Raw genomic sequence first — 24,143 nt, forward strand, 5'->3', positions numbered from 1 at the left:
GGCTGAGACAAGTTTGCATGTCCAGGTATATTTTGCTCCAGTAATCATTATTGCATTGGCAGCACGCTGCATGACAATGGGGAACATTTCAACCGAGTCTGGTCCTTCCTGTAGGTAGGTCCACGATGAAACAGAAATGCCACTAGGTCTAACTTCCCTCTCCAAATCCCAATGCGAGAATGCCCATATTCTTGTATCCTGGCTTTCATCAGCTAACTTCAGTCCGGAGAAATAACCCGTGGGAAGGAACTGCAAATGCTGGCTTACACCGAAGATGGACACAAAATGCTGGAGTAATTCAGCGGGACAGGCAGCATCTCCGGATAGAAGGAATGGGTGACGTGTTGGGTCTGAAGAAGGGTCTCGACCCGAAACGTCACCCATTCCTTGTATCCAGAGATGCTGCCTGTCCCGCTGAATTACGCCAGTATGTTGTGTATCTTCGGAGAACTAACCTGTTTCTGGCCTGCCTGTGTATTGTTCACTTATTTATTCGTGCAACAATCTAGAAGTACTTCAGAAGTACTTCGCGCTGAACTTGAGCATTTATGAAACGATGAATACATGAGATGGCTTTTAGCTGATGGTGCCCTACACTAGCGAAGTAACAAACGTGCCGTGACAAAGTAAAGAGAATATCCGAAACATTTCGGAGATCTTTAGGACAATGTCACGACCTATCCCTTCAATTTATGGAGGGTGTAGCGAAAATGATATTCTGATGCAAGTCACATTGTGTATAAATGACAGCCACATGTGATTCAAAGTCTACGTTGATTTTTACTTCGCGAACCAAGTAAATGTTTTCATCGGTTGATTTTCCATTCTCTGCTCAGATACATTTACCATTTATCACCTGCTCCGATCTAAGGGTCTGTATTCCTTTAAATGACAATCTGTCAATTCTTCTGGTAAACAAGCACGTTGGCAAATCTTTCGTACTTTGAATTGTTGTGCGTCGCTGTGTATTTTCCTTCTATCGCTACTTCTGCAAAACAGAGGTCAGGGTGTGATTAACACGCAGCGAGAGCCCCGCCTTCCGGGGCTTGCATATAAGGGAACGTTCCTTCACATTTCGTGCCCAGTGAATCAGTTGCATCGTAACTAGTCAACACACGTCAATCATTTAGAAGGTAGGCATCAGGCGTAAGGTAAGAGACCTGGTACTTTGTTGGCGACTTGTTCTTGAATCATAGTAGACTTTCATTATCAGACACTGATTAGATGACTCAGTCTGTAAAAAGCAAATAGTCACACATTTTAAACGCAGATTTTTTTTTTAATGCGTCCTTATCGGGCTGGTAGCACCTGGTTTCGTGTGCAATAGCTACATGTTTTAATTATGCTTCAACTTTTCATGCATTATTAGCGTTCAAGTTTAAATCAGAAATGTTTCTTGTTGGTGAATGCTGAGTGATATTGCAGGAGCACAAGTGATTTCTCATGGTCTGCAGAGCCGGGGGGTCAATTTATTACATGGCCCTCGTCCCCCTTCCCTGAGCAATGTTAACAGCAAGCAGTGCATCTTTAGCGCTAAGTTTAAGTCCCACGCACATCTTCTTTCACACACACTCACGTTGTGTTCAATAGAAATGAATATGGACTCAGACTGCAACATGGCTCCAGTGACTTCCGGAAACGGCAAACTTCGCCAGTGGTTGATCGACCAGATTGACAGTGGTAAATATCCCGGGCTGATCTGGGAGAACGAAGACAAGACCATTTTTCGGATTCCTTGGAAACATGCCGGCAAACAGGATTACAACCGAGACGAGGACGCTGCCCTTTTCAAGGTAGAATCACTTTCTCTCACCTCACTGCTCGTGTTTCTTCGATTGTTGCACTTAAGTTCTGACAATGTTTGGCTCTCAGGGGGAGGGGGGGAGGAGGTTTATAGTTTCCTCTTTTATTTTATTTTACCTCTGAGCCTTTCCTCCTTTCAAGAGGGTTGCATAAGATAGCCCGCGGGATCAGCCCGACGCTAGAGCTGTCAGAGTCCCAGTGACCGTGAGCTGGAGTGCCCCACATGCTCTGCCCGCTCATCCGTCTAACCCCCGACCCTGCACGGCTGCTGCCATTCTCTAGATTTTAATGTTCATGCCCGCCGTGTGACCTTGCTCATATCAAACTTCTCAACATTTCATGTGTGCAAAGTTTCTCGGACATTTCTTGTGTTGTAATTCTCGTAAATTGGGTATTTCCAGCGGGCCTGTCGCTGTGTGTGTACCGCATGAGTAGTTGATGGAGATACTGCGTGGTGGGACAATGTCCTGCAAGTTAGGTGCTCTTAGTTAGGTGCTGCCGGGGCTGGAGAACATATATGCATGATAGAGTCATAAAGAGATACAGTGGGGAAACAGGCCCCTCGGCTCAACTTGCCCACACCGGCCAACATGTCCCAGCTACACTGCTCCCACCCGCCGGCGCTTGATCCATATTCCTCCAAACCTGTCCTATTTTCGGCCCGAAACGTTGCCTATTTCCTCCGCTCCATAGATGCTGCTGCACCCGCTGAGTTTCTCCAGCATTTTTGTGTTCCTTCGATTTTCCAGCATCTGCAGTTCCTTCTCAAACACTATTAATGTACCGGTTAAACTGTTTCTTAAACGCTGCTGCACTTGAGGTAGTCGAGTCCCAGCCTCAACTACCTCATCTGGCAGCTTGCTCCATACTCCCACCATCCTGTGTGTGAAAAAAGCGACCCCTCGGATTCCTATTAAATCTTGTCCCCTTCGCCTTGAACCTATGTCCTCTGGTCCTCGATTCCCCTACTCTGGGCAAGAGACTTTGTGCATCTACCCAATCTATTCCTCTCATCATTTTAGACAGCTCAGCACCAGTTGCTTTCTATTACCCTTGTGACTTGTGCAGCGCTGTCTTGTATTTCAGGAAAAAAAAACCTCATGTATGTGTAGGTGTGCTTGAATAATTGTGGTCAAATGTTCCCCCATGTGATAACATTGGACAGCGACACCGATAGAGTTTGCTCTTTTGTTTCAGGGAAATTGCATCATTGGTTGCCAAGAAATTAATTTCTTAAATCGGTAACGAGCAAATATAAATGATGTGGCTTATGTGACTCACTACACATACCAATGCTAGAGATGAGTTATTTATACAGGTCATTCTTAGTTTCTGCAAACTGGGGGGCAGGAGAGGAGTTCAGCTTCCAGGAAAGTACACCAGCTAAAAATATAAAGTCTTAGCATGTTCATTCTAACATGCATGGTGTGCATGTATGGAAAATTATTATATTAATTAGTTCAGATGTTTTAATGGAAAAGGGTTATTTATTTTCAGCAAAGTGATTATGCTTCACCATGACTTTACTCAACGTACACTAATAGTTTGACAAATGTTAAATGGCAAGTCATAGTGAATTGAACATGTACTTTCCCTTAAGGGTTCTGGTTGCAGTATTACATTAATACTGCTCTGTTGATAAGGAATGAAATTCAGTCCCTTGCGAGGAGTGATATAGAATCAGGAGATGTAGAGTCTGTATGGATAGAATTGAGGAATTGTAAGGGTAAAAAGACCCCTAGTGGGAGTTATCTACAGGCCCCCAAACAGTAGCCTGGATATAGGGTGCAAGTTGAATCAAGAGTTAAAATTGCCATGTAGCAAAGGTAATGCTATAGTGCTTATGAGAGATTTCAACATGCAGGTAGACTGGGAAAATCAGGTTGGTACTGGACTACAAGAAAGGGAGTTTGTGGAGTGCCTCCGAGATGGATTCTGAGAGCAGCTTGTACTAGAGCCTACCAAGGAGAAGACAATTCTGGATTTAGAGTTGTGTTATGAACCGGATTTGATAAGGAAACTCCAGGTAAATGGGCCATTAGGAGTTAGTGACCATAATATGATAAGTTTTAATCTACAATTTGAGAGGGAGAAGGGAAAATCAGAAGTTTCAGTATTACAGTTGAGCAGGGTACTGACATGGACAGAAAATTGGTCCCTTTCAGAATGGCAGCCAGTGACCAGTGGGGTACCGCAAGGCTTGGTGCTGGGATCGCAGCTATTTACAATATAATGATTTAGATGAAGGGATTAAAAGTAACATTAGCAAATTTGCAGGTGACACAAAGCTGGATGGCAGTGTGAACTGTGAGGAGAATGCTATGAGGATGCAGGGTAATTTAGACAGGGTGAGTGAGCAGATGCAGTTTAATGCAGATAAATGTGATGTTATCCACTTTGGTGGCAAGAACAGGCAGATTATTATCTGAATGGTGTCAAGTTAGGAAAGAGGGAAGTACCAATGGATCTGGGTGTCATTGTACATCAGTCACTGAAAGTAAAGCATGCAGGTACAGCAAGCAGTGAAGAAAGCTAATGGCATGTTGGCCTTCATAGCCTTTGAGTATAGGAGGAAAGAGGTTCTTCTGCAGTTGTGCAGGGCCCCGATGAGGCCACACCTGGAGTATTGTGTGCAGTTTTGGTCTCCAAATTTGAGGAAGGACATTCTTGCTATTGAGGGAGTGCAGCACAGGTCCACAAGGTTAATTACCGGGATGGCGGGACTGTCATATGTTGAAAGAATGGAACGACTGTGCTTGTATACACTGGAATTTAGAAGCATGAGAGGGGATCTTATTGAAACATATAAGATTATTAAGGGATTGGACATGCTAGAGGAATGAAACATGTTCCCGATGTTGGGGGAGTGCAGAACCAGGGCAACAGTTTAAGAATAAGGGGTATTTAAAAAAAATATATAATAAAATGATTCCATTCACTGCCCTACTTCCTCCTTTATCCTACCAGAAAAATGCTATATGCAAGCATTACCAGCTAATCTTTGTTCTCCAGGTTAAAGCATTGCTTATACGTTTTAAAATCCACAACATAATGTGAGATTTTAAAGTGTTTTGCGCATTCATTTAAAATACTATTGGGCATGCACATGGATAGGAAGGTTTTGGAGGGATATAGGGCAAATGTAAGGAGATGATGGGGAATCTTGGTTGGCATGACGAATTAGGCTGAAGAGCCTGTTTCCATGCTGTTTGACTCTGTGGCTCTAGAGGGGGAATAAGGGGTAGGCCATTTAGGATTGAGAATGTACTTCAGATATTGATAGTCTTACGTGTTTTGGGAAACGTCTAGGATTGTAAGCCTTCAACATTCTAATGTATAATTTTTAGCTTGTTTATTATTTCGCATATTACAAGATATTACACAGATTTTTTTATAGCACAGAATAATTAGTGGGGATTTCCTCAACTTACTGTGAAATGTTATTTTTCTTCTAGGCTTGGGCACTTTTCAAAGGCAAATTTCGTGAAGGAATTGACAAACCAGATCCACCAACATGGAAGACTCGGCTACGATGTGCCTTAAATAAGAGCAATGATTTTGATGAGTTGATTGATCGCAGTCAACTGGATATTTCAGACCCATACAAAGTGTACAAAATTATACCAGAGGGGGCCAAGAAAGGTATTTGATCACTCTAATTGTCTGTTTAGTTTGGGAAACCTTTATTTCGCGAGTGAACTAGAATGGGGAGGATAAACATTGAACAGTGTTTGAATATGATGGCTTCCATGATCTTGGAAGATTGAAATAATTTCCTTCAAATCTGCTCGCATTCAAAATGCCATGTCAAATGAATAAATTAATATCAACCCGAACCTCCTTTCCTCATTCACAATATCATCTTGTCTTTTTATTGTAAGGAGGATCAAAACAAGTAAGCATGGAAGATCAACAGATGCTTGTCAACCATCATCCTTACCCTACATACTCATCTATGCCGCCCCAGGTAAGCAACACCTTAGACATAGAAACATAGAAAATAGGTGCAGGAGTAGGCCATTCAGCCCTTCGAGCCTGCACCGCCATTCAATATGATCATGGCTGATCATCCAACTCAGTATCCTGTACCTGCCTTCTCTCCATACCGCCTGATCCCTTTAGCCACAAGGGCCACATCTGGCTCCCTCTTAAATATAGCCAATGAACTGGCCTCAACTACCTTCTGTGGCAGAGAGTTCCAGAGATTTACTACTCTCTGTGTGAAAAATGTTTTTCTCATCTCGGTCCTAAAGGATTTCCACTTTATCCTTAAACTTTGACCCCTTGTCCTGGACTTGATATGATATGATATGCCATTTATTGTCACTATACATGTACAGTGAAACTGAAAGCTGCTCGTACTCAGTGCATACATACAATTTAGCACAAAAAACAAGAAACAGAAAAAACAAAAAACAGAAGGGAGATGGGGGGGGGAATAGGTGCACAAATTCTGCGGCGCTACATACATATATACATATATACAGATGGAAGTCCGTGTTGGGCGGTGTAGTCAGTGCATGTGTGAATTTGAATTTATAGTAGATATAACTCTCGACTTCTCCAACATCGGGAACAATCTTCCTCCATCTAGCTTGTCCAACCCCTTAAGAATTTTGTACGTTTCTATAAGATCCCCCCTCAATCTTCTAAATTCTAGCGAGTACAAGCCGAGTCTATCCAGTCTTTCTTCATATGAAAGTCCTGGAGTTGATACACTTCAAATGGCAGTGAAAACCAGAATTCCTTGTGCAATAAAGTTAAAAACCATTAGTATGTTGTTTTGACTTTCAGCTACCAAACTACATAGTACCGCATGAACGCAGCTGGAGAGAATATGAACAGCCACATCCTGAACTCTCCTATCAATGCTCACCAGTGCCTTTCGCTCCACGAAATCATCATTGGCAAGGACCTGGTTGTGAAAATGGTAAGATTTCCCATATAATGGCCTGTGTGGTAGAAAACAATTAATTGTAGGTGACATCATTTTTATTAATCTGCCAAAAGGAGGAAAAAATGTGTCTCTCTCTTTACCAAAGAATAATTTGGATATTATCAGTCTTAAATGCAGTAGAAATCTAAACTTCACCCTGAGACCATTCATTCAAATCTACAAAGGAAAGCTCACATGGCTGCAATGTGATGTGAATCAAGGATATGGGGAGAAGGCAGGAACGGGGTACTGATTTTGGATGATCAGCCATGATCATATTGAATGGCAGTGTTGGCTCGAAGGGCTGAATGGCCTACTCCTGCACCTATTTTATATGTTTCAATGTTTGCTTCTAAATAATTTTCTGAAGTTATTCCATCACTGAAATGTTAACTATCCAGTCTCAGTTGTAGACAATAGACGATATGTGCAGGAGTAGGCCATTCGGCCCTTCAAGCCAGCACCACCATTCACTGTGATCATGGCTGATCATCCACAATCAGTACCCCATTCCTGCCTTCTCCCCATATCTCTTGCCTCCGCTATCTTAAAGAGCTCTATCTAACTCTTTCTTGAAAGCAGCCAGAGAATCGGCCTCCACTGCCTTCTGAGGCAGACAATTCCACAGATTCACAACTCTCTGGGTGAAAAAGCTTTTCCTCATCTCCATTATAAATGGCCTTCCCCTTATTCTTAAACATTGATCCCTGATTCTGGACACCCCCAACAATGGGGGCTTTTTTCCTGCCTCTAGCGTATCCAATTCCTTAATAATCTTATACATTTCAATAAGATCCCCACTCATTCTTCTAAATTCCAGTGTGTACAAGCCCAGTCGTTCCATTTTTTCAAAATAGGACAGTCCCACCATCCCGGTGATTAACCTTGTGAACCTACACTGCACTCCCTCAATAGCAAGAATGTCCTTCCTCATGTTTGGAGACCAAAACGGCACACAATACTCCGTGTGGTCTCACCAGGGCCCTGTACAACTGCAGAAGGACGTCTTTGCTCCAATACTCAATTCCTCTTGCTATGAAAGCCAACATGCCATTAGCTTTCTTCACTGCCTGCTGTACCCGCATTCTTACTTTCAGTGACTGATGTACAAGGACATCCAGATTTCCATTATTTCCCCTTTTCCTAATTTGACACCATTCAGATAATAATCTGCCTTCCCGTTCTTGCCACCAAAGTGGATAACCTCACATTTATTCACATTAAACTGCATCTGCCATGCATCTGCCCACTCACGCAACCTGTCCAAGTCACCCTGCATCTTCATAGCATCCTACTCACCGTTCACACTGCCACCCAGCTTTGTGTCATCTGCAAATTCGCTAATGTTGATTTTGATCCCTTCATCTAAATAATTAATATATATTGTAAATAGCAGCGGTCCCAGCACCGAGCCTTGCGGTTCTGAAAGGGACCCGTTATTCCCCACTATTTGTTTCCTGTCTGCCAACCAATTTTCCATCCATGTCAGCACTCTACCCCCAATACCATGTGCTCTAATTTTGCCCACTAACCTCCTATATGGGACCTTATCAAATGCTTTCTGAAAGTCTATGCACACTACATCCACTGGCCCTCCCTTGTCCATTTTCCTAGTAACATCCTCAAAATATTCCGGAAGACTAGTCAAGCATGATTTCCCCTTCATAAATCCATGCTGACGGACCGATCCTGTTACTGCTATCCAAATGTACAGCTATAATTGACTCCAGCATCTTCCCCACCACCGACGTCAGGCTAACTGGTCTATAATTCCCTGTTTTCTCTCTCGCACCTTTCTTACATTAGCTACCCTCCAATCCACAGGAACTGATCCTGAGTCTATAGAACATTGGAAAATGATCACCAATGCATCCGCAATTTCTGGAGCCAACTCCTTAAGTACCCTGGGATGCAGACCACCAGCCCCTGGGGATTTATCAGCCTTCAGTCCCATCAGTCTATCCAATACCATTTCCTGCCTAATGTGAATTTCCTTCAGTTCCACCCTAGGTCCTCTGGCCACTAATACATCTGGGAGATTGTTTGTGTCCTCCTTAGTGAAGACAGATCCGAAGTACCTGTTCAACTCGTCTGCAATTTCCTTGTTCCCCATAATAAATTCACCTGTTTCTGTCTTCAAGGGACCCATACTGTCTTAACTAATTTTTTTTCATCTTCACATACCTAAAGAAGCTTTTATTATCCTCCTTTATATTCATGGCTAGCTTACCTTTGTACCTCATCCTTTCTCCCCATATTGCCTTTTTAGTTATCTTCTGTTGCTCTTTAAAAGTTTCCCAATCCTCTGACTTCCCACTCGTGTTTGCTATGTTATACTTCTCTTTTATTTTTATACTATCCTTGACTTCCCTTAGCCACGGTCACCTCCTACCTCTAATACATATAATGGAGCAAAGGAGAGGGAAACTGAGGCCCAAGTTTGTGTAAGGCACAGGTGTATCTTTAATAAATTATTCGTTGAACTCAATTGGTCAAATTAAGAACAAATTATATGATTTTTTTTAAATTCCCATATAAAAACACTCACTTGCAGAAACACTTAAAATATTTCATACAGTAAAGCAAAAAGAGGATCTAATATTCATGTCAATGTTATTGCTAACAAATCAATGGCATGTCAGAACAGATTGCAGTTTGGTAATTTTCATGCAGATGCTAAAGTCAAAACAAATGTGTAAAATATTTTAACTGACATGGGTGTTGCATTTGGTGAACAAGTTATTGAGGATGATCATGCAGTACGCATAATTGTTAACATTAGTTTTAAACCAGCGCATCATTTCAGTTTTATTCTCTTTACAGGTTATCAAGTTACTGGGTCGTTTTATACTTGTGCATCTGCTGAGTCACAAGCACCTGGTATTCCCATTGAAGCTAGTATGAGAACTGGTGAAGCACTGGCCCTCTCGGGTAAGTTCGTGCCTGTGGCATTTGCAAGGTGGCAGCACTTATCTATGGCTTTGTAACTTCTTAGACCCTTTGATCAATAGCTTTCTGATAACTTTCTATCTTCATAAATAATCTTATCGAAAACTCTGCTGCCCATTTTCTAAATCATATCTTTGTCTTATCATTCCTGGGCACTTTGTATCATCTTGGTTCTCAGAGTGACTGCACACAGATATAAAATTGTCATCCTCGCTTCCAAATCTGGTTGTGGCTTCACACTTATCTCTATAATCCACATTACCATAGCACCAAAATCTGCTTTCCTGCACTCACAAGATCATAAGATCATGTGAAAGGAGTAGCGTTAGACCATTCGGCACATAAAGTCTACTCCGCCATTCAATCATGGCTGATCTGTCTCTCCCTCCTAACCCCATTCTCCTGCCTTCTCCCCATAACCTCTGACTCTTAGCCATTAGGTCCATCATTGATGTCTGTGCCTTCAAAGGCCTTGTTCTTAATCCCTGAGATGTACTCTTTAAACCTCTCCACTTATCTCCCTCTGTCTTTTCCTTACATAACATTTCTTGAAATGTATTGTCGTTCTATTTGCTTATCTTGCTCTGTGTCATATATTTGCCTGATAATAGTCCTGTAAAGCATCTTGGAATGTTTTACTGCCTTTTTAAAGAAACAATTACCTGCATTCATACAGTATATATTTTGGTGGACTCCTGTGGTCGTATTGTCATGGTAGAAAACAGTTTTGTGCAGTTTCAACTCTAAGCAATTTAACATATTCCTTGGTAGACAACAATACTGGAGAACCCCAGCGGATGAGGCATCATCTATGGAGCGGAGGAATAGGCAACGTTTCGGGTCGAGACTCTTCTTCAGACTGATGTTGGACGGGGCGGGCGGGAAAAAGAAGGGAGGAGGCGGAGACAGTAGGCTGTGGGAGAGCTGGGAAGGGGAGGGGAAGGAGGGAGAAAGCAAGGACTACCTGAAATTGGAGAAGTCAATGCTCATACCACAGGGGTATAAACTGCCCAAGCAAAATATGAGGTGCTGCTCCTCCAATTTACGGTGGGACTCACTCTGAGGAGGCCCAGGACAGAAAGGTCAGATTCGGAATGGGAGGGGGAGTTGAAGTGCTGAGCTACCACGAGATCAGGTTGGTTATTGCGAGCTGAGCAGAGGTGTTGGGCGAAGCGATTGCCAAGCCTGCGCTTGGTCTCACCAATGTAGAGCAGTTGACTCCTGGAACAGCAGATGCAATAGATGAGGTTGGAGGAGGTGCAGGTGAACCTCTGCCTCACCTGGAAATACTGCTGGGTCCTTGGATGGAGTCGAGGGGGGGAGGTAAAGCGACAAGTGTAGCGTTTCCTGCGGTTAGAAGGGAATGTGCCAGGGGAAGGGGTGATTTGTGTGATAAGGGACGAATTGACCAGGGAGTTACGGAGGGAACGGTCTCTGCAGAAAGTCGAAAGGGGAGGAAATGGGAAGATGTGGCCAGTGGTGGGATACCGTTGGATCACATTCCTTGATCATTTATCAGCATTGCTTCTTAAGAGCATGGGATATGGACTGCAAATTGCAAAATGTGGGGACAGTGTTTTGGTCACCAGCAGATATTCATCATATTCATTTTTAAGATGGCGTGCTGAATCCCATGCAACAACTGAGCATTTCTCATACTATGACTGGCTTCTTAGTTTTCTTCTTGCTAGTTTGGTATAGTGATTATCTCTATTGCTTCACCTATAATTATTTGCATTTCATTTTGACCATTGTTAATGTTAAGTGCGGATCAGCATAGTCAGACAAATGACAATAAAGCCACTGACGTTGTGTCCACTGTTAAATCTAGCCATGCGTCCAACCATACAGTGGATGGCAGACTCTTCAGTTGGGTGCAGAAAAAGGGATGAAGGATTTCTAAATTGGACAACTGTGGCCCCTGATCCTGCCTGGTATTTCTAAGACTACATTTCAGCCATCTTCAGTCCCTTGACTATCCCTCCCTTCCCCAACCTTGGCCACATGACTGGCCTGAAGAAAACAAAAACATAGAAGATAAAAGAAGAAGGAGAGAGTAATTTAATTCCTGAATGAAGACAAGAAATTGAAAATTGAATGAAAGAACCAAGATGTTATTAAAATCAAGTGTTGTGCGTAAACGGCCCGTTTTTTTAAAAAAAAGAGGGAAAATAAGAAAAAGGAAAGGAAGAAAACTTAAAAGAAAGAGAAAAAAAATATAAGATGACCTTGAGGAAGACAAGTGTATCAAAACCTGCCAAATGTAACTATGGAATCGGAAGTCCACAGTTGGACTCCTTGAATCACAGTTGTAGCCCTAACCTTGCCCATGTACAAGAGTGGCTATGCTGGTAATAGATGTTACCGAGATCTTCTCAATTTCAGAATGTGAGTTCTGCCTTATGAACTCCGAAAATCTACTTGCCATCACTTGACCCTAAAGAAGCTGCTTATTTATGTTAACCGATTGATTTGGTCGGTTTGTGTGGAAAGAATATTTGGACCTGACAATGGAATAGTCCAAACATCCTACAATTCTTTTTACTATTTACTGAGAATTATGTCAATGACTTTCAGCTTGCTGATATACTGAAAACGACAATTTGATTTGCTTTTACAGACTGTCGGCTACAAATTTCTTTGTATTATCGAGAAACCCTGGTGAGAGAAGTGACAACTACGAGTCCTGAAGGTTGTAGAATAGCGCATGTCCACGATGATAAGCCATTTGCAGCTGGCAACATAGATCAGGTGTTGTTTCCTTATCCGGACAGCAATGCACAGCGCAAGGGTATTGACAAGCTTCTCAATCACTTGGAGAAGGGGGTCCTGCTGTGGATGACCCCTGATGGTCTATACGCCAAACGGTTGTGCCAGAGCAGAATCTACTGGGAAGGACCTTTAGCGCCATACAATGACAGGCCCAACAAACTGGAGAGAGACCAAGTCACAAAACTGTTTGACACACAACAGTTTCTAATGGGTAATTCATTTTGTTTTATTCATCTATGAATATATTTCTATGTGTATATTATAAAAATATGGACATGTTCTTTAATTGTTTATTCTGTAAGCTCATCAATCATTAATGTGAATATGCGTGTGAGCAGAGGTTTGTTTCATGGTTACCATATGATATATAGTTATCTAACCTTGTAGACTATTTGTCTAAATAGTAAAAGTGTGAATAGTATTCAACTTGCAATTAGAATATAGCAACTGAAGATTGTTGACATCATTCTTAATAGTAATAATTTGGAGAAAGTAGATATTTTAGAATTATTATTTGAATGGCAGGCATTTTCCTCGTATATTTGAACCAAATTGTTCAAGATAGACACACTGTAATAATGATGTTATATGTTGTCTTCAGAGCTGCAGAGCTGTGCACATCATGGGCGTACATTCATGCCAAGATACCAAATTGTATTTTGTTTTGGAGAGGAATTTCCAGACCCACAAAGATCGCGAAAACTAATCACAGCACATGTAAGTTCACGACAACTGTAGAGTGTGAGACAAAAAAGCATGTTTTTAGATTTTTTTAAAAAATCCTGGGAATTGGTGGGGATGACGAGCAGAATTCTAGTAACAATTTAAGTATAAACTCCTTTCTCATTATGAGTTTCTGTCTGATACCCAATCAATTTCAAACTTAACTTTATGTTCCTTATTATTCTCTATCTTTCACTTTATTTGATATTCTAGCTTTACTAGACCAAATGCAGGCAAATTGGATTAGGTTAGATGGGGCATTTTGGTCGGCATGGACGTTGAGCCAAAGGGCCTGTTTCCATGCTGTACGACTCCACGATTCTATGATCTTTTTCCCAATAGCATAAATGCTAGTCCTCTGTGCCACTGCTCCTTCTTCCAAAACATTGGGCTCCAATTCCACTCAGGCACTGTGCATCTGATTTGTCCATTTTGTTCAGTTCACCTCCTTCTCCCTCCTCCTACAAAGAACCTGGCCTTTGAAATGAATAGCAGGAAGCACAATTTTCCTTGTACCTAGCCTACTCAAGTGATTGATTAAAAATAAATTGGATAGTTTAAAATTAAATTGGATAGTTGTATGGATGGGAAGGGAATGGAGGGTTATGGTCTGAGCGCAGGTATATGGGACTAGGGGAGATTATGTGTTCGGCACGGACTAGAAGGGTTGAGATGGGCTGTTTCCATGCTGTAATTGTTATATATATATATTTATATATGTTATATATATATATATATATATATTATATATATGTTATTGCTCTGAGAATGTCAAGAAAATGCAATCAAATATTAATTAGATAATTTCCTCAAAGGGATTTTGTAGAATGGCAAAAGCCTCAGAAATAACCTTGTCCCTACAATTTGTAAATCATTGGAGAGGTCACAGAATTGTATTTTACCTGGTGTCATATTAAAGTACCTTCAAGGCTATTCCTCTGATTTCTCATATATTGCACAAACCTGGTGTGTCTTTATAAAGAGCAGGTCGAGATGGTTGGGTATATAATATTTAATGAGCTGCATAGATCTCAGTGCACCAATATTTGTAGCATGAATGTATCCTATTGAAGACATGCCTTCTCCTTCCCATGTCACCTGCTCTGTACCTCCATCATTTTATCCCACTTATCATGCATCACTTGCAGATTACCATGTGCTATGTTCTGCTGCCTAATCAAAAGTGTGTGAGAGGTTGAGGTGAAGCCATTCTATTCAGTGTGTTAGCTGCAGTCATTGCCAGGAGCAATGGCATAGCCCAGGGGAAATGCCTATACCTATCTCAAGCAATGACTGATGGCTGAACAACAGTCATGTGAGACAGAAATCTTGATATGGATTGTGCCAGATATTGGTGGTGGTCCTTACATCAACTCTCATGATGCCAATTCGTGAATTAGTTGAATTTGATCAACCAGGTACAACACAAATTGTAAAAACCCAAGAGCTTTATTACTCTTCTCAATATCAACTAAGAGAGTATAACATGTTTGTACCACATTAATGGCTATCTTTCATTTTTTGAAATCCTGATTATCTTTTACCAAGTATACTGATGCAACCTCACACACACGCCCAGAGAGTTGTGAATTTATGGAATTCCCTGCCGCAGAGGGCAGTGGAGGCCAAATCACTGGATGGATTTAAGAGAATTAGATAGAGCTCTAGGGGCTAGTGGAATCAAGGGATATGTGGAGAAGGCTGGCACGGGTTATTGATAGGGGACAATCAGCCATAATCACAATGAATGGCGGTGCTGGCTCGAAGGGCCGAATGGCCTCCTCCTGCACCTATTTTCTATGTTTCTATATGGGACTGATTGATTGAAATCTACAGCATGGAAAGAGGCCTTTCAGCCCACGATGACCATCGATCACCCATTCACACTAGTTCTATGCCACCCCACGTTCCTATCCACCCCATGCACAGTTGGGGGCAATTACAAGAGGCCAATTAACCTACAAGCCTGCACATCTTTAGAATGTGGGAGAAAATCCGAGCAGCCAGAGGAAACCCACGTGGTCACAGGGAGAACATGCAAACTCCACGCAGAGAGCACCCTATATGAGAAGTAAACCAAGTCTCTTGGCTTTGTAAGGCAGCATCTCCATTGTGCTGCCCATGTCAAGGTGCTGTCAATTTACCTTCCGCTTGGTGAGAACCTCCTCTCCTTGTGATCCAACTTTGCTCTGTGTTTCTTCAAGTAGGTCTAGGGCAAAGAGAAATACTTGGGTCAGTCCTTCAAAATTGTTGTTATTGTTTAGACAGTTTGAATCAATTATGGGATTTCCATTTCAACTTGTGGTTAAAATTTTCGTTATTTTCCATGCAGTTTGGATTCAGAAGCAAACTGAAGCAATATGTACGCTGCCTTTAAAGTAATGGAATTGTACTATTTGCTTGTCTTTAGATTGAGCCGGTGTTGGCCAAGCAGCTTTATTACTTCACCCAGCAGAACAGCGGACACCTGCTTCGAGGGTATGAAATGCCTGATCATGTGAACAGTGTGGAGGATTATCATAGATCTATTCGACATTCAATACAAGACTGAAAGTTTGAAGACCCGTTGATTTTATTGTGAAGCTCAAGGTGACATGGGAAAGCCGCAAGTCCAGCAACTTCTGCAGTTTCAATAAAGGGAAATTGCCCCTTTCTGTCTTCTGTCACTCTACAAAAGCTTGGATTCCAGGAGTAACTCAGTCATCTGTTGAAGATTGCTAATGGACTGTCCTATATTTGTGGCATTGTGAGTGATGATACACTGTGACATAGACTACTGAGATGATTACAGTAATTTTACTGTTTTGGAATGAAAACTAAAGGATTTGGCAAGTTTTTATAGTCATTGAATCCTAGAGCGGGGAAACAGGCCCTTCGGCCCAGCTTGCCCATGCCGGCCAACATGTCCCAGCTACACTAGTCTCACATGCTTGTGTTTGGCCCATATCCCTCGAAAACAATCCTATCCATGTACCTGTCTAATTGTTTCTTGAACATTGTGATAGTCCCTGCCTCAACTGCCTCCTCTGGCAGTTCGTTCCATACACCCACCACCCTTTGTGTGAAAATGTTACTCCTCAGATTCCTATTTAATGTTTTCCCCTTCACCTTAAACCTATGTCCTCTCACCCCCAATTCCCCTTCTCTGGACAAGGGACTCTGTGCATCTACCCTACCTATCCCTCTCAAAATTGTATACACCTCTATAAGATCACCCCTCATCCTCCTGTGTTTCAAGGAATAGAGTTCCAGCCTACTCAACCTCTCCCTACAGCTCACACCCCTTGAGTTCTGGCAACATCCTCGGAAATCTTCTCTGCACCCATGGCAGTTTGAATTTTATTGGAATACTTTGTGCTATCCAATGCTGTACTTGTAAGTAAATGTATTTATTTTGGAATTGTGATTCTCAGGGAAGCCAATACCTTTGCGATTTTACATCTGCGATGTGAAAGAGAATTCTGGGATATAATATCCCAAATTAGCATGCGATTTAAATTTCTCAGAAATGTTTCAATATATGTTTAATTTTCTAAGCTGTTAAACAGATTTTTTTCTAATAAAAATAAAGCTTTTAAAAAGTATATTTTGACAAAAAAAATTAACAGTTGGTATATTCGTTATTCACGTTAACCCCTTGCCTATTAAACCTGATTTTAAAAAAAAAAGCAAACTTCTTAAAAAGCCAAAGAAATGCATGTTTACTCATAATTCTGAATTCTGTCATGATAGTTAGTCATAGAGTGACACAGTGTGGAAACAGGCCCTTCAGCCCAACTTGCCCACACTGGCCAACATGTCCCAGCTACACTAGTCCCACCTGCCCATGTTTGGTCCATATTCCTCCAAACCTGTCCTATCCATGTACCTGTCTAATTGTTTCTTAAATATTGGGGAAAGTTCCTGCCTCAACTACCTCCTCTGGCAGCTTGATTCGTACACCTACCTCCATTTGTGTGAAAAAGTTACCCCTAAGATTCCTATAAATTATTTTCCCTTTTACCTTAAACTTATGTCCTGTGGTCCTTGATTCACCTACACTGGGCAAGAGACTATGGGCATCTACCAGATCTATTCCTCTCATGATTTTAAACGGTGGCGCAGCAGTAGAGCTGCTGCCTGACAGCGCTTTCAGCGCCAGAGACCGGGTTGGTTCCCGACTAAGGGATGCCGTACGTTTGTACGTTCTCCCGTGACCCGCATGGGTTTTCTCCGAGATCTTCGGTTTCCTCCCACACTCCAAAGACATATAGGTTTGTAGGTTAATTGGCTTTCTATGAAATGTATATTGTCCCTAATGTGCATAGGATAATGTTAATACGCGCGGATCGCTGGTCGGCGCGGACTCGTGGGCCGAAGGCCCTGTTTCCGTGCTGTACCTCTAATCTAAGTAAATTAAATAGAATATAATACTGACCAGACAGTAATTAAAATTAACATCAGACGACTATTGCAAAGCTTCCTGTTTTCATGTTAGTCAAATGACCTTTTAGTCCCATGTTTACCAGCTGTCATTTAGTCATTGGGGCAATTCCAAGCGTGATTATATGCAATCCATTTCTTCCTGATACACACTGCTCATTTGCAAAGCATCATGTTACAGCATAAACTACTGTGCAACAGCATTATGCTCTACTATGCAACTAAGCATTGAGGTGACAAATATATCATTACATTGACTCAAGTTTTAACTCCCCAGGACTCTATTATTTTGATCTATCTGGACAGTTTAGAATAAGTGATAGTGTCATTAACTATATGGTCAGTTTTGTGTGGTTGTGTTCATTGTTGTGCTTCTTTCTGATGTTTATCAGAGCTAATATTTAATTGCAGTGAACAGGGAATTTTATTGAAGAATAATAATACTGTACCTCTAAATTCATTGATGCCTTCTCTAAATACTTTTAATGTAGTGCATCCCTCCCCTTCACCCAATTTTGTTAGTCCTTGCTGTCTCCTCCCATCCCCCAGCCTTCGGGCTCCTCCTCCTTTTTCCTTTCTTCTCCCCCCCCCCCCACCCCCCGATCAGCCTGAAGAAGGGTTTTGGCCCGAAACGTTGCCTATTTCCTTCGCTCCATAAATGCTGCTGCACCCGCTGAATTTCTCCAGCTTTTTTGTGTACCTTCGATTTTCCAGGATCTGCAGTTCCTTCTTAAACACATTATATTAACTCTTTGGTTTGCATTGATGAAAAACTTCATTGCAGAATCACATTTATGTTAATTGACGAGGAAGTGATATATTAAGAGAGGATGAAAGGTAGATTTGAAATGAGATAAAGCAAAATGGCACAATTTTACACTTTTAATGGTTAATTTTTAATGCCAGAGAGCTTGTGTTGTTAGATGGACACCGTAACTAGAATTGGCAAGACCTGGATTTGAATTTAGTTCATGCAAATGAACCAATTTCATGCCATTCAATGTAAGGAAGAAGCTGCTTTCACAAAGTAACAACTGACTGCATTTTCACTTCACTCAAAGTTGCTGTACGATTTGTCTCTAAATAACAGCATGTACTATTTTGCCTCACTATTATTCTAAGAGAACAATTATGGCCATTGGGGCTGACTATACTTTCCACAATTTAACAGTGATAATCAAAGGGCAGTTGAAAAAAATAAAGCTGTTCTTTACCAAAATCATCTTCTGGCTTGAATATAGTATGTCATTGAATCAGGTGGCCATCCTGACAATTCAATTGCTAAATCCTACCAAAAGCACTTGAATAGAAGTGGTAGAGATATTCTTGAACAACTACCGAATTGTGAAAAATTGGTCCACATACCAAATAGTGGCACGAAATTTGATCAATTGATCGATACCGATGATGGTCCAGGCAATGTCCATCTCTTTCTGCAGCTTCCTTTGTTCCAAGGCATTTAAGGTTAATGAACCAGGCCATGATGCTACCTGTTAATATGTTTTTCAGCACACTGCTGTAAAGGTTCAATAGAGTACCCTGTAACATGCTGAATCATCTCAATCTTCTAGCAAATTGATTGGTTTGGAATAGCCATCATTTTTTTAATATTACCACTCATTATCAGCACTATTTTGGTCAAAATAGTTATATCTCCAGAGGCCAAATAACTACAGCTCTATCTCTCAAGATATATTTCTATTCCAAGGGCCCCATTAATTAAACTCAATTTTAAATGCCTTATGTCTAATGTGCAGGTTATATATAAAAAAAGATAAATGGTAGGTGGAACTCCCTGTGCTCATTTGCCTATTATTTAAATTGAATGTTAAAGAAGAGAATGTTTGTTTTGTACTGAACAGTAGGTAGATTGATAATCTGAAAGAATGGTGCGAGAACAACAATCTTGCTCGCAACATAAACAAGACCAAAGAGCTGATTTTTGATTTCAGGAAAGGAAAGCCAAGGAACCATATAACCATATAACAATTACAGCACGGAAACAGGCCATCTCGACCCTTCCAGTCCGTGCCGAACACGTATTCTCCCCTAGTCCCATATACCTGCGCTCAGACCATAACCCTCCATTCCTTTCCCGTCCATATAACTATCCAATTTATTTTTAAATTATAAAAACGAACCTGCCTCCACCACTTCCACTGGAAACTCATTCCACACAGCCACCACTCTCTGAGTAAAGAAGTTCCCCCTCATGTTACCCCTAAACTTCAGTCCCTTAATTAACCCACCTTTGTCAATGGGATAGTGATGAAGAAAGTCAATGGCTTGAAGTTTCTGGCATTCACGTCTCGGAAGATCTGTCCTGAACCCTGTGCACTGTTGTAATCACAAAGAATGGTCATCAACACCTCGACTTCCCTAGAAGATTGAGGTGGTTCAGCATGTCACCGAATGAACCTTTACAGCTTAATGCTGAAAAGCATATTAACAGGTAGCATCATGGCCTGGTGCAGTAACCTTGAATGCCTTGTACTAAAGGAAGCTGCAGAAAGGGATGGGCATTGCCCGGACCATCATCGTTATTGATCTCGATATTGATTGGTCAGAGATCTACAGGAAATGCTGCCTCGCAAAGGTAGCAAATGTCATCAATAGCCCACAACATCCTGGCCACAACCTCTTCTAAATGGCACCATCATGTAGAAGATACAGGAGCCTGAGAATCGTGATCTCCAGATTCAAGGACAATGGGATAATTTAGAACTAGTGCGAACGGGTGGTCTATGGACAACATGGACTCAATAGACTGAGGGGCCTATTTACATGCTACATCTATAAACTCTAAACTGATGTAAAAATTAGCACAATTCTTTAGTCAAATTGTGAACAATTCATGTAATAGATAACTGAATTACATTGTTTCCATGTTTTCTTTTGTACTATTTTTTTTTAAAGTACTGCTGCAAGTGAACAAGTTCTATGTAAGAAACTTTGATTTAGCAAGAATGATACACCATATTTCAGTGCACCTTTAAAACAAATCTGAGACCCTTAGAAACATTATTATATATTATCAAAGTAGCAAGACAGTATCCTCATTTAGGTAAACCATTCCATGCTGGACTGTAGTTAATAGATTATTTAAACTATTTATTCTGTCCTGCAGTTAAGCCATTTAAGTGATTTACATTTACTAATATCTAACGAGTTGTATATTTGAGGCCCTTCAGTAACAATTTGATTTTGTATTTTAGAATAGCAGACATTCAGAAATTAAAGCTTTTTTAAAATCTTATTATTCAGTGGAATATGTTACATCAGATATTATTTTTAAATGATCTTTGCTTTAACTTCAACAACTAAGTTACAGAGATAGGTTGAATAAGTTAGGTCTTTATTCTCTGGAGCGCAGAAGGTTAAGGGGGGACTTGATAGAGGTCTTTAAAATGATGAGAGGGATAGACAGAGTTGATGTTGGCAAGCTTTTCCCTTTGAGAATAGGGAAGATTCAAACAAGAGGACATGACATCAGAATATAGGGACAGAAGTTTAGGGGTAACATGAGGGGGAACTTCTTTACTATGAGAGTGGTGGCGGTGTGGAATGAGCTTCCAGTGGAAGTGGTGTCGACAGGTTCGTTGGTATCATTTAAAAATAAATTGGATAGGCATATGGATGAGAAGGGAATGGAGGGTTATGGTATGAGTGCAGGCAGGGGGGACTAAGGGAAAAAAGTTGTTCGGCACGGACTTGTAGGGCCGAGATGGCCTGGTTCGGTGCTGTAATTGTTATATGGTTATATGGTTATATGGTTATAACAAATTAAGCAAATGTTCAAAATACATTTTGAATGGCTGCTCAACAAAATGTTTAATTTTACAGATGAATAGTTTTGATGTGATTGAAAGGTAAAGGTGTATTAATTTTAGAATTATATTTTTCTATTAGAATAACATGATAATGATACATGATAAGGAAAACAAGGTTTGAATAACTGTGTATTTTTTCTGTGTAATTTTGCAAGTGGAATCAATGGGAATTAACAAACATTGTTATTGCACTGTTGTTCACTCCAAATGTTTCCTTTTCAAAATGGAAAATTGATCGACTCCCTGATCTGGTGCAGTTTACGATAAAAGGGTAACCACAAATGTTGCTACACAATACGGTATATTTTAACATATAGGAAAATAGGATAGAGGTTATCTTGCCCTTTGATAACGTGGTTCTCAGAGATGATGTTTACATCATTACATGTAGGAGCTGGTGGAGGTGATGAAACACCTCACACATCCTGTACGTACAATTCACAGAACAGGAAGTTTCCACCATTCACAAAATAGTAACGTCTCTCTTATAGTAGGCCCCAGGTCTCCACATCCGATGATCGACAGTGGTTTGTAATATTTTGTTGAAGTAGGGACTTATCGGGTTACTTTTGTTTTGTTTTTTCTCTTTGCTGAGCCGTAACCACTGAGCATCCTCTTAGACCCAAGGCAGCCTGGTGTTTGCTTAGGTTTGTAAAAATGGGCACATTTTCAAACACTTTTATAATTTTCAGAGAAACACACAAAGAAAAGTAACAGAACCAGCTGGATATTCAAGGCATCTTTCAAATCAGGTACACAGCAGTCACCCTGTATATTCAGACATTAAAGGCTTGGATTGCTTGCACCACCTGAGTTACATAGGAAATGCACAACCACAATTTGAAAGTAGTGTAAAGGGGCAACTTGAGAGAAGATAAAACTGTTGGAGGAAAATGCCTCAGCAGGTGTCTTCTGAGGAAAAGTCAGCAGGGGTTCTGACTTCAGGCCATTACACAATGATTTTCTTTGACAGGCTCTGCTTGTGGACAAGATCAGATGCAGGGTCATGGAATGATTCTACAGGCATCACACGTTGTTTATGCTCATGTGAAGAATGGTCATTTGATTAAGATGTTGCGGGTATGAGTCAACACTTCAGTGGCAGGGATGCGGGGAGAAGTTTGGAAAGGAAGCAGACTTTAAACAAGTGAAGCAATATCCATGTTTTGTTTACTTTTCCAGAGAGAGAATACTTTACTTTCATTTCTCAGATCGGTATTGGCTGACCTTTTGTTATTTGCAAGGAAGTGCATTGAAATTGGAGGAACAGCACCCAGGGCCGGATTTAGATGAAGAGAGGCCCTAAGCTGTTCCACTTGTGAGACCCCTCCCAAACTCCCATCCCCATGCCTAGAGGAAGATGGTCCACCAGATTGACACCAATTTGCAGCCGAGCGTGGCCAATGAGATAAGGGGCTGGATTCAATCAAAGATAAGTGGCTGGAAAGCTGCGCGTATTTATTCATTTATTTATTTATTGCCAGTGCCAGTGTCGAGTTATCGGCATCTAACACTATTATTCTGAAATGGAGGGCAAGGAAAATTACTGAAGGGTTGTTTAGAGATTCCAGTGCATTGTGACAGCATATGTAAGAAAGGCCTATGACAGTGTCAAAAATATTATACACCTTGCAGGGCTCTCACTTAAGTTTTTTTCTCTGTTGTCAGCCGGGCAACCTTGGCAACTTTTAAGGTTGCCAAATGACAGTTTAGGTGGTCATTTAAGACGGCTTACATGACGCGTGCGATAATGTGCTCAGACGAAGTGCGTAGTCACCAGTCGGAATTACGCTCAATGAAGCATTCACATATTATTTCTGCTTCAAATAAAATCACAAACTAAACATATTCACCAATCAAGACATGATATGCACCACAATGACATGCAGCAAAATTACAATACAGTATCTCAACCCTTTTTACACATTGGAACGAATGCAATTTCTATGATTTCTTTCCACTTCCAAACAAATATGTGGTTGGATTATTCAGCGTATGATCAACCTCGGTGAGACCAAGCGCAGGCTTGGCGATTGCTTCGCACAACACCTCCACTCAGTTCGCAATGATCAGCCTGATTTCCTGGTGGTTTAACACTTCAGCTCCCCTTCCCATTCCAAATCCGACCTTTCTGTCCTAGACCTCCTCCATGCCCAGAGTGAGGCCCACCGCATATTGGAGGATCAGCCTCATATTTGCTTGGGTAGTTTACACCCCAGCGGTATGAACATTGGCTTCTCTAATTTCAGGTAGTCCTTGCTTTCTCCCTCCTTCCCCTCACATTCCCAGCTTTCCCACAGCCTATTGTCTCTGCCTCTTCCTTTCTTTTTTGTGTCCCCACCAACATCAATCTGAAGAAGGGTCTCGACCCGAAACATTGCCTATTTTCTTTGCTCCATAGATGCTACCTCACCCACTGAGTTTCTCCAGCATTTTTACAGCATACAGTAGCTGTGGACAGCCGAGAATGACCCAGTGTGGGGGAGGCACCCTAGTTTTAGAATCCTCTGCCCATGGGATAAGCCTGCATTCAGTTCTTGGTTTGGTCGTTCGTTCCAGTTAAAGCGCTGTGCGAATGTTGTCAGACCAATCTCCCTCCGGAGATGAATAAAGTTCTATTGTGTCGTATCATACCATATAGTAGGAATGTTACAAAATTTTGAGATTTAAAAAATCAAGCCTGTAATTTATCCCATCAGATAAAAAGA

General features: G+C 41.3%; 1 protein-coding gene across 2 annotated transcripts; it reads left to right on the plus strand.

The window, feature by feature from the left end:
• The first annotated feature begins 275 nt into the window (after nucleotides 1-275).
• Nucleotides 276-16,766, plus strand: LOC129706956 (interferon regulatory factor 4-like). Of its 2 annotated transcripts, XM_055651642.1 has the most exons (9): nucleotides 277-1,151; nucleotides 1,591-1,793; nucleotides 5,259-5,445; nucleotides 5,685-5,770; nucleotides 6,598-6,733; nucleotides 9,563-9,670; nucleotides 12,309-12,671; nucleotides 13,062-13,177; nucleotides 15,594-16,765. In XM_055651642.1, the coding sequence occupies exons 2-9, from the start codon at nucleotides 1,593-1,595 to the stop codon at nucleotides 15,732-15,734; spliced, it is 1,338 nt and encodes a 445-aa protein (XP_055507617.1). In that variant the 5' UTR covers nucleotides 277-1,151; nucleotides 1,591-1,592; the 3' UTR covers nucleotides 15,735-16,765. The 2 variants fall into 2 exon arrangements, with proteins under 2 accessions (XP_055507625.1, XP_055507617.1); XM_055651650.1 differs by lacking the exon at nucleotides 12,309-12,671 and having other exon boundaries at nucleotides 276-1,151; nucleotides 15,594-16,766.
• Nucleotides 16,767-24,143: the final 7,377 nt, after the last annotated feature.

Source organism: Leucoraja erinacea, chromosome 2, assembly GCF_028641065.1.
Source record: "Leucoraja erinacea ecotype New England chromosome 2, Leri_hhj_1, whole genome shotgun sequence".
Taxonomy (NCBI): domain Eukaryota; kingdom Metazoa; phylum Chordata; class Chondrichthyes; order Rajiformes; family Rajidae; genus Leucoraja; species Leucoraja erinaceus.

Excerpts from the sequence above, each read along its gene's own strand:
- LOC129706956 (XM_055651642.1), top strand. The coding sequence starts at position 1,593 with ATGAATATGGACTCAGACTGCAACATGGCTCCAGTGACTTCCGGAAAC. Across the intron at positions 6,734-9,562 it reads AGGACCTGGTTGTGAAAATG|GTTATCAAGTTACTGGGTCG; the intron begins GTAAGATTTCCC and ends TTCTCTTTACAG. Across the intron at positions 9,671-12,308 it reads TGAAGCACTGGCCCTCTCGG|ACTGTCGGCTACAAATTTCT; the intron begins GTAAGTTCGTGC and ends TTGCTTTTACAG.